General features: G+C 41.7%; 1 protein-coding gene across 1 annotated transcript; it reads right to left on the bottom strand.

The window, feature by feature from the left end:
• Positions 1 to 7,617: 7,617 nt before the first annotated feature.
• LOC147978197 (uncharacterized) lies at positions 7,618 to 10,542 on the bottom strand. Its single transcript, XM_087514670.1, has 2 exons — positions 9,498 to 10,542; positions 7,618 to 7,811 (listed from the first exon to the last, which is right to left on the bottom strand). The coding sequence occupies exons 1-2, from the start codon at positions 10,540 to 10,542 to the stop codon at positions 7,618 to 7,620; spliced, it is 1,239 nt and encodes a 412-aa protein (XP_087370796.1).
• Positions 10,543 to 11,208: the final 666 nt, after the last annotated feature.

The raw sequence follows: 11,208 nt of genomic DNA, 5'->3' as shown, positions 1-11,208 counted from the left end.
TCCCATTGAACGGGCATCGTCGGAAAGTCTGAAATAAATCCAGAGAATACGAGTATTAGGACTTGAGCCCTGATGAATTAGTGCCACCACAAAGAACACAACCATCTAAGCTATGCTCACTTCGCAGAAAGATTGTAGTCAATGGGCGGAGGCCGGGCCGGCAAAATCGTGGGCCCTATGTCAACAACGTTTTTTCTTCTAATACACGTTTGACATTTTTCCAATACAAACTTAACATTTTTTAATACATGGCCAACATTTTTACTACACACATTTTTAATATTTTTTTAAATGCTTGATTAACATTTTTCGAATACACGGTCACTATTTTTCCTATACATGTTTTACACTCTTTTGATTGCTTGACTAAAGTTTTCAGATAAAAAGATTAACATTCTTTGAATACATGATCAACATTTTTTCTATACACTTTAACATTTTCCAAACGCTTGATTAACATTTTTCAAACACTTGTTCAACATTTTTCCAAATGCTCGAATAACATTTTTATATACATGATAAAAAAATTCATCATTTTATTAATCCATGGAAAACATTTTTATACACATTTAATATTTTCTAAATGCTTGATTAACATTTTTCAAATACTTGTTCAACAATTTTTCAAATGCTTGATTAACTTTTTTGTATACATGATAAAAAAATTAAACATGGTAAACCTTTTTCTATAGACATTTAATATTTCCCAAATGCTTGATTAACTTATTTTAAATACTTGTTCAACATTTTTTTAATTCTTGATTAACATTTTTATATACATGAGAAAAAAATCATCATTTTTAATAGATGACCAACAATTTTTCTATACACGTTCAATTTTTTCCGAATGTTTGATTAATGTTTGTCAAATACTTGTTCAATATTTTTCAAATATTTTTTGTAGAGTGTTTTTATAATATATATATGTATAGATTACTTAAAGTATAAAAAGGTATAAAAAAAGAAAAAAAAAAGAGAACAGAAAACATAAAAAATATAGAAAAAGAGGTTGTGGGCCTGCACGTGGCTGCCGACCCATCTCGCCCGCCCCTTCAGTGAGACGGAAGCTAAACTCGCTGAATACGAGATATAGGAGCGCTCTGCTTATCCTGCATTGCCAATTTACCCTCATTAATTCAAAGAATTTATAGGATCTGAGAATAAAAAAGTAGAAAAAATTCCTACACTTTTTAAGGAGAAAAGGCTACCGCACGACTTTAAATTAATGAAGCCCATACAGTAAGCTAAAACACCACACTACCACAAGCACAAACAAAGAAAGAAAAATAACCAACATGATACAATGGTGTCGAGGCACAACGACACAACCTAGAAAAATAAAAAGCCAACATCGACTGGAAAAGAAGAACCACTTGGGGACTTCTGAAATCTCTTCCGCGAGCAACCAACCGGAGCGGATTATGAAGCCAACTCGAGAAGGGGACAAGCCGACATGGAAAGCCATGCCATCACCAACACCTAGACCTCCACAAAGACAACACCATCCAGCTCCATCGCCTAAAGGAGCCCTTTGCTCTCTTGCCCTAAAGTGAGAGGGGGCCGAGTCGCCGTGCGAGGGTTGCGCTCATCACCATCAAGCCTAGATGAAAACTACCGCCGAGGTCCTGCAGTGTTGACTCCGAGCACCACCCCACAATCAAAACTTGTACACCTTGAGAGCGCCACCGTCTAGGCCATGGTACCATCAATACAAAGAGAAGATGTTGTCGTCCAACACCACATCCCGACCATCAACAGGAAGGGCCTTGCCCAAGAGATGGAGCCTGTAGATAGGGAACTACGCCATAGTGTCGCCACTGACATGCCCAGAAATGAACCAAGGGTTTTCACCCAGAGCACGGAGGAGGCCCCCCGAAGTGACGCCTCCAATTAGGTGAACGACACTCGAGAGCGTTGCCGTCACTGACATGGCGATGATGAGCTTGGCCGCCGCCATGGCCTCGGTTTCGAACGCTCTTGGCCAGCCGGCGGTGCACGATCACGCTCAAGCACAAAGCAGAGGCACCATGGCCCACAACGAGGCCAGCGGCACATGGACGCGGGGACGAGCGTCTGCTGGCCATCCGGCGGCGTGCGGTCGTGCAGCGAACAAGACGAGGATGCACGACGAGGGCCTCCATGGCTGTTGGGCCCCGATGACCTTGAGCTCGCATCCATGGCGGAGCTGCCCGCTGCCACCCGAGAACTCAAGGGGCGCCATGGCCCTCGGGAATGAGGCGAGGAAGGGCGGGGGACATCAGCCGGCTGGTCGTCGGCGGCGGGGACGGTCGGAATCTGGAGCTAGCGGCGGTGGCGGTTGACGTGAACTTCCCTCCCACCAACATGTATCAGGGGAGTTAAAAAATTGCTTTCAAGACTGAAAATATGGGGATGTGGTATTTTCTGGTATCGCGGGAGCTAACTTTTTTTTGCCTTCAAGACTGAAAATATAGGATGTGGGGGTTCGTTTTCAGGGGAACCCGATGTTTTGCGGCATCTATTGGATGCACGTTTTGTCAGACATAAACCATAAAAGAACAATTATTTTGGGGCTTTACCCTCCTTTTACGGGATCTACTATAGATGCTCTAAGCAAGACTCATTCATGCAGGTGTCAGTGTGGTATTGGCGAGATGTGTTGATAGCAGCAACCCTTGCTATCTATCCCAGGGATATACGGTGATGTCTATATTATATCTATGAGACTGAGATATACGGTGACATTTAGAAATATCTATATTCTATTCGGAGGATATATATAGAGATATCTAAGGGAAATATGAACTAAATGAAGACAATAAAACAACAACAATATTTTCCCCATTCCAAAATATAAGGTGCAATAATTTTTGTGCAATTCAAATATATGTATGTTTGACCATGATTATATAGAACAGAATATCTACAATACAGAATGAATAAAATAGGAAAATGGTTTTCGTGATGGATCTAATGATACAAATTTGATATTGTACACACTGATACCTTTCTAAAACCTTGGTCAAACATGGATATGTTCAACTTTTTTTAAAATAATACACTTTATATTTTGAAATCAAGGGAGTATATAGGTCCAGCAGCAATTGGGCACAACCGCACAAGCATGGCTCTTCCTTTCATCCAGAAGCATGCATGCATGCCAGATGAGCCGCGACCACCGAGGAAAGCTCCATATGTACTTCCAAAGAAAAAAAGAAAGGACTAACATACTTACTACCGTTCTTATAGTGTTGCCCTGTTTTCATGGCAAGAGAGAATTATCTACGTGATTAGCAACCTGTCACCTTGTGCCAACGATCACAACACACACGTACATGAGATGCAAATTATTGCGATGTCACATCTCACGTCCGAAGAAACCGCTAGACGATCCAAAGAAACCGAAGAGGCGGAGCTACCCCTTCCTCATCGGCCCTGGTGGAAGTACCAAGGCCACTTATCATTGTTGGATTGATATATTGTGTTTCTAAATTACATAGAGCTTAAGAAAATAGCGGTTTGTGACTTCTGTGCATCAATACTACATGAGCATAGCTATGATCCATACATGTCTATAAAGGAAGCACATAAATAAGTATTTACATTAAGAAGTATTTGTTCTTTTAGTTAACATTGTTTTGCCTTCCTTTGACCTACAAGAAGCTCTGCTCGGAGATAATATCTGACTTTTCATCCATGAATAGTAATGTTTACAGGGAAGAATTATAAAGTCAATATTAGCATTAACAAAACTAACTAAAAGGCCGCGACACTTGGTTATTTGATGCATCAAAATTGCTGTTAGGGAATATCAAGCCCCTGGGGAAAGCACCAAGCAGACCTAAAAGGAAAAGGAAGGACCCCCTACTCAAGAATACATAAAAGAGTCAAGACATCACCACAATCCTTTCACACGACGAGGACGACCACTAGCCATAAGCCACAAATGCAACTCCTAGAAGTCTCTATTAGATCAAAGCTCACTCCATTGTATAATCGTGCTCATGGATCCATCCAATGTATGGTTCTCCAAAGTTTTGCCTATGTAACCAGCCACTTATGACACAATCAATAAACTTGTGCATTTTCTGTTTTAAAACGTACAATTGATGCATTCGTCTGGCTAGCCAAAAGTAATTAAACAATAAGATAGATAGTTAAACATACAAGACAACCCTACCAGTTATAAAACCAATGGCATCAAGGCTAACCAAATGTTGCTTCCTTCAACTGCTTATTCTTTTTTTGAATCTTGGTTTGAATCAAGAGCCGCGCGGGCAGCTAAGTCTGAATAAAGCGCATAGATAAACGCACCAGCAAAAGCACCCATTATACCAACACTAATCTTATCCTTCCGACGGGTTGCCCTAACAGCCTTCTCGAAACCCTCCGCCTCCTTCTTGAATTCCTCGATCTCCTTCTCAAATGCCCCGGCCTCCTTCTCAAATGCCTCGATCTCCTGGCTAAGAATGAGAATGAACTTGTAAACTCAAATAAATGAACAAGAAAAATACTGGAAGTGTTTAGCCTACTGCCTTACCAAAGGAGTGGATCAACATTCGGGCCTTCCCAAGGTTTGGGATACTTAGCCTGCATGCATACATAAAATGTTAAAGATGGTACTCGTGATTCCGCGGAAGGGGCATCGACCTTGGTTCAAGCCTCGGCTCTAACACACGGCACTCGCGGAGTTTCTTCTATAAAAAAAAGCCAAGAGAGTTAGCCCTTCGGTTGTCCTCATTTTTTTGGTACTCCCTATTAATTTCTCAGTAGTTGCTCTCCCTTGATATTGAGCCTTTTTGTCGTCCTTTCTCTGTGTGCCTTTTGCTAATAAAAGGAAAATAAATAAATAAAGTGTGATGGTGTGCTCTGCTCTCTCGATGGACCTTTTGCTAATTAAATTAAATGAAGAAGAATGAAGTGTGGTGAACTCGTGGCCTATTCAGAGAAGAGACTCATCTAAAAAACCTCCAGAGAAGAGAAGAATTGCAGTGACCGCTAGGACATGATAAGCTGCGTAGTATTTGGAACTGTTTTATTGTAATGCTTTTTACCTCAAAAAAGTCAATCTGATTGAATTTTTCGAGCGATAAAATACCAAGATTTGTCTAAAACATCAAGTACACGTAGCCATACCGTGCGAGCAAGCGCCGAAGTTGGTTAGCTCATTGTGACGACAACAACTGGTAAGCGAACATTGTTCGGGGGCGGTGGGCAAGGGCATCCGACAACTTAAGAGTTCGCCGCTTAGGCAGGATCAACTACGTGTAGTCTTAGGACTATTTTATAACATATCTCAGAAAATTTTGAATTGTTTAAAATTTTTGAGTGCTAAAATACCAATTTTTTCTTTAAAACATAAAGCTCACATGCCCACACCATGCGAGGGAGTGCCAAACCCTAGTGGCTAGCTGGCTAGCCCACTGTGATGGTAGCGACAGGTAAGTGAATAGTGGGCGGCGGCGGTTGGCAGGGCAGCAGGCAACTTTAGAGTTCGCCCTACCTTAAATGTATCCGTCCTCCGCCACTACATGTGAGAAGGATGAAATAAGTTATACCATCAAGATTCTTTTGAAATTTGTGATTTCAAAATGTTTTCTAGTTTAGAAACTAGACTCCATGTTAGTATGTTTCGATGCATTTTTGTTAGCTTTTAAAGTTGCCACCCATTTTTTTTTTATGAAGTTGCCATTGACTTCATGCCAAATTTGCCACGTGGTAACTTGATAAATAGGGCAGGTTTCAAATACTAGTTGGTGACGCTTCAAAAGTCAGAGGCATGCCAGTCAGAGCATGCTTGGACGGGTTCTTTTTTGAAGCTTTTATTACATACAACAAATAAACATGTTGGTAGTGTAGAGAAAAAAAAAGAGAAAAGAAATCCATCCCATCTTCGTCCCCGCCTCCAACTCCGTCGATCTGTAGAGGACATGCAATGAGTTCGCGTCGATTGGCGGGCAAAGATTCGGAATAGATCCACTGTTGCAGGCGCTAAAAACCCACCTATCGATTCACGCAGCATGCATGGTGATCGCCGATCGATTGGCTGCCATCGAATCGAAACGCGAGCTTAGATCGTGGTAGGAGGACGGACGGGGAACGAACCTGAGAACGGAAGGCAGCTCGTGCCTGCCTGAGAGAGGGGACGGGGGCCTTCAGCTTCGCCGCCACGGTGCGCAGCGCCATGGCCATAGCTACAAGCAGATCGTATATTGGTACAGAGCTTGGGTTTATGGTTGCCGGCAGCTAGAGCTAGGGGGTGGGGTGATATGTATCGCCCCCGCAGCGACTCACGTCCTGACGTCTGGGTTGGCCCAATACAGCGGATCGCCTTCCGCCTCGCTCAATGTACAGTTTTTTTTCTTCTGATCTTATTTCCTTTTCTCCACTGCACCAAACACCGAAACAAGTTCAAAAATATTTGTGAATTCAAAATAATTCATGAATTTTTTAAAAAATTCCACGAATTCAAAAAAATCATGAATTTAAAAATAATGTTTGTGAATTCAAAAAATGTCCGGGACTCCAAAAAATGTGCATGAATTCAAAAAAGTGTTTGTGAATTCAATTTTTTTTCAAGAATTCAAAACAAATCACGAATACAAAATATAATGCCGTGAATTCAAAATTTCTCAACAGTATTGTTTTCATAAATTCTAAAGAAATCACGAGTCACAAAGAGTTCATGGGTTTGAAAATTGTTCACAAATTAAAAAAAATCATGAATTTAAAATTTAAAATGTTTGCAAATTAGATAAAAAATCATGAAATAAAAAGAAAAAAGGTCAAAATGGTGAAGGAAAAATATAAAGACAAATAATGGACATGGATGAAAAAAGAAGAAACTAAAAACCTGATAGAAAACCAGAAAAACCGGGTAACAAAACAGTTTCCGCCCCTAGAAGGTTTTTTTTTAGGGAATGCCATCATGGCTAGCTTTATTGATTCGGCAATATCATTACATCGTTCACAAGAGCGTTTACAAGAAAATTCGGGGGTTCCTCAACCCAATTACTAGATATATCATTATCATATGAATGTTTGGCTAAGAGGTGGGCAACACCGTTTGCTTCCCGTCGACAGTGCACAAACTCCACATTCCCGATCATACCTGCTAAAACGAAGCAGTGTGCAAAAATAGCTGTAGATTCACTCCATATCCTCTTCTAGCCTGAGCATGCATTAACAACTTGAAGGGCGTCAGCTTCAATCTGAATTGAGGTATATCCCAAAGACTCCGCCAACTGAAGGCCATTTTTCATTGCCATTGTTTCCGCCATGTTAGCATCTATCACATGCGGGATTAACGTACATGATGCCGCAATGAAAGAACCATGGCTATCTCTGATCACAGTCCCCGTTGCTCCTTTCCCTTCATTCTCATGGAAAGATGCATCCACGTTTATCTTGACTATTCCTGAAGGTGGTTTTTTTTCCAACATTGCTCCCCAGATGTAGTCCCATACGTGCCTGAAGAAGCTCTCTGAAAATTGGCGCAAATCGCCTGGACTGCAATAGCATTTCTGCTCATTGGGGGTACTGTCTCATTATGTGTTTGCCTTCTTCTGAGCCACCATAGATACCAACATGCTGTAATAATCCCTTCGCTTATCCCAATGTTCGGCATGTGTGGTAACTTTAAAGGTGGGAGCCGGAGTATGTACTCCAGAACAGCGGAGCCTGATCGATCCACAAGACGGGCTTCTGCAATTGTGTCATAAATTCCCAGTGACCTCCACATTTCCACTGCTCTGCCACAACTAAATAAGAGATGATGGATGTCTTCAGCCCCTTGATGGCAAATCGAACAACTTCCATCAGTACCAACGTGCCTGTTTACCAAGATTGATTTTAATGGGATTAATCCATGAAGGGCCCTCCAGCCGAATATTTTCACTTTTCCCGGGACTTTGAGCTTCCATAGGATTGTCCAAACTGGATTTGACATTGATGGTCCTGTTATTGCCGACAAAGATCTTGAGCTGAACTGATGTTTCCATTCACAATGGTATGCCGATCTTACCGAAAAAATTCCATTACTATTGCCATGCCAGGCTACAAAATCGTCAAATCCGTGGTGGCTTAAGGGAATCTGTAGGATCCGGCTAACATCCACTGGGTTGAATATCCCACGTATTAACTCCTCGTCCCACTGCTCGGTAACAGGATCAATAAGTTCATTGACTTTAGTAATTAGAGCACCACCCCTCGGTGTAATAATTTGTCTAGTAGGGCTCGAGGGAATCCAATGGTCCTCCCAAATATTGATCTTTTCCCCAGTGCCAATCCTCCATATGTGCCCACGCCTGAATGTCTGAATACCCACTACTAAGCTCTGCCAAGTAAAGGAAGATCCTTTCTTGGGCCCTGCTTTTAAAATATCACCACAGGGGTAGTATTTTGCTCTCAGTACCCTTGCATAAAGGGATTTAGGTTCGTCAATCAGCCTCCATACTTGCTTAGCTAGCATTGCCAAGTTAAAAGAGTGGAGATCACGAAAGCCCATTCCTCCATCTTTTTTAGGGAAACATAATTTCCACCATGCCCACCAGTGCATTCTTTTAGTATTCTCATCATCTCCCCACCAGAATTTTGCTATAACATCTGTGATATCCTTGCAAATGCCTTTAGGGAGCTTAAAAACTGACATTGCAAAAACAGGTATAGACTGAGCCACAGCCTTTAATAAAATTTCTTTACCTTGTATAGACAGTTGTTTCTCATTCCATCCCTTTGTTCTGAAGCATACCCTCTCAACAAAGTGCTTAAAACAGTAACTAGTGCCGGAAGACCCAAATATTTGTCAGATAGTGCTTCAGTATCAATGTTCAAACATTGACATATCTCTGTTTTTATATCAACATCCGTATTTGGACTGAAGAAAACACTTGATTTTGTTGCACTCACCATCTGTCCAGAATTTGCACAATAAATTTCAAGTGCCTACTGTGAGGAAGTTGCATTATTCATATCCGCCTTCATGAGAATTAAGGAATCATCAGCAAATAAAAGGTGTGAAACCGACGGTGCATTTCTGCACACCTTAATTCCATCCATGGCACCAACTTCTTCTTTGTAAAACAGTAAACTTGAGAGAGCTTCTGCACAAATTAAAAACAAATACGGGGAGAGAGGGTCTCCCTGTCTTATGCCACGTGTCGGGATGATTTTTTCAGTCTCCTGTGAATTATACCGGATAGTATAGTTAACTGAAGATACACACGCCATCATCATATTCACCCATTTTTCATGGAACCCAAGCTTCAACATCATATTCTTGAGAAATATCCACTCCACTCCGTCGTACGCTTTGTGCATATCAAGCTTAACAGCACAAAGACCTGTCTTTCCTTTCCTTTTATTTTTGATGGTATGTACACATTCATATGCCACCAGCACATTATCTGTAATGAGTCGCCCTGGGACAAAAGCGCTCTGAGTGGGAGAAATGATATCTGGTAATATTTGTTTGCGTCTGAAAGCTAGCATTTTGGAGATTATTTTATATATCACATTACAAAGACTAATTGGACGGAATTGCGTAATAAGCTCCGGTGACTCCGTCTTTGGAATTAGAACCACCACTGTTTCATTCCAATTTTCAGGGATATGTCCATCATTTATTGCTTTCAGTACCTCTTTTGTAATATTGTCTCCTACAATGTGCCAAAATTTCTTGTAAAACAGAGCATGCAATCCATCCGGCCCAGGTGCTTTCAAATCCCCTATGCTGTATACTGCCTTCTTCACATCATCAGCTGTGAAGGGTGCTAATAACATATCATTCATTGCATGTGTAACTTTTGGAGTAATCTTGTCCAGCAGTGCAGCATCTGTTTCATTTACCTCAGCAGAAAACATGTGAGAGAAATAATTGACAATCCAATCATTCATTCGATCAGTACCTTCCAGCCAGTCCCCAGCGTCATTCTTCAGTCGTTTTATATAGTTTTTCTTCCGCCGCACAGAAGCATATGCGTGGAAGAAATCAGTATTCCTGTCCCCCCTGACGAGCCAGTCGGCCCTCGAGCGTTGGGCCCACAGTATCTCCTGCTGTTCCAAAAGATTTTCAATTAAAGCTGCTAATTCTTTCCTCTGTGATTCTGCATCTGCTGTCATCGGCCCTAACAAGACCTTGTCCAGCTTCCTCTGCGCCTGCCTGATTCTGTGCGTTGGCTTCTTCAGAACATTTTTATCCCAGTCATGAAGCTTTGCATGCAAGTGCTGAAGCCTATTGTTCACATCCGTCCCTGGTGCATGCAGAAGGGCATCTTGCCATGCATTATGAACTACCTCATTGACGTTATCCTCTCTTAACCATCGTGCCTCAAATCGTTTTGCTGGTCTACTTCCCGTATTTACCTGATTAAAATACTCAGCGTTCAGTAAGAGAGGCCGGTGGTCAGAGTGACTGAAGGGGAGATTAAGGAGAGCAGCTGACGGCATCATATGGATCCAATCCGAGTTGGCGATTGCTCTATCCAGGCGTTCTCTAATAGCTCCTCTCTTCCAGGTAAACAGTTCGCCTTCAAAGCCAATATCATGAAGATCACATGCCTCCATTGCATCCTTAAAAGCATTCATATAATTTTGGAGTCTTGGGTTTCCCCCCTCCTTCTCATGATTGTATAGGAAATCACCCACCACAACCCAGGGCATACTGTGTCGGGAATGTAAAGCTCTTATGCGATCCCATGTTTTATATTTGTCCTCCCACCTAAATTCTCCATACATGCCAGTAAATCTCCATATCTTCTCATCCTTTTCTACTTGTGCATCAATATAATTGGTATGACAAAATAGCTGACTAATCTTTACCTCCTTTCTCCATAACAAGAAAACTCCTCCTGTTCGTCCATTGCTACGACTGACAATTTTCTGATCCATCTTTAGTCGCCTTCTCAAACATTCAGCCGGAAAAGTATCAAGGTGCGTTTCTGACAAAAACAACACCTCGGGGCAATACTGCCTCTGGAGATCTAGAAGCGTGCGAACTGCCGGTTCATTGCCCAACCCCTGACAGTTGGGAGATAATATTTTCATTGCTCCCGGCGGTCACCCTCGAGGGGAGCCGCCGATCCAAAATTATGTTCCTCTTCCACTATATCAATTGCTTCTCAATTTAGACCTCTCAGCTTCTTTCTGTTAACATTTTTTTGAGGTGTAGACAACGGATCCGAAGTACAACTTCCGTCAAGTATATCTACCTTATTTCCCACATTAGACTTA

Source organism: Triticum urartu, chromosome 3A (assembly GCF_056163025.1).
Source record: "Triticum urartu cultivar PI428250 chromosome 3A, HENAU_Tu73, whole genome shotgun sequence".
NCBI classification, from domain to species: Eukaryota; Viridiplantae; Streptophyta; class Magnoliopsida; order Poales; family Poaceae; genus Triticum; species Triticum urartu.
This window is presented reverse-complemented; position numbering and strand designations above follow the sequence as displayed.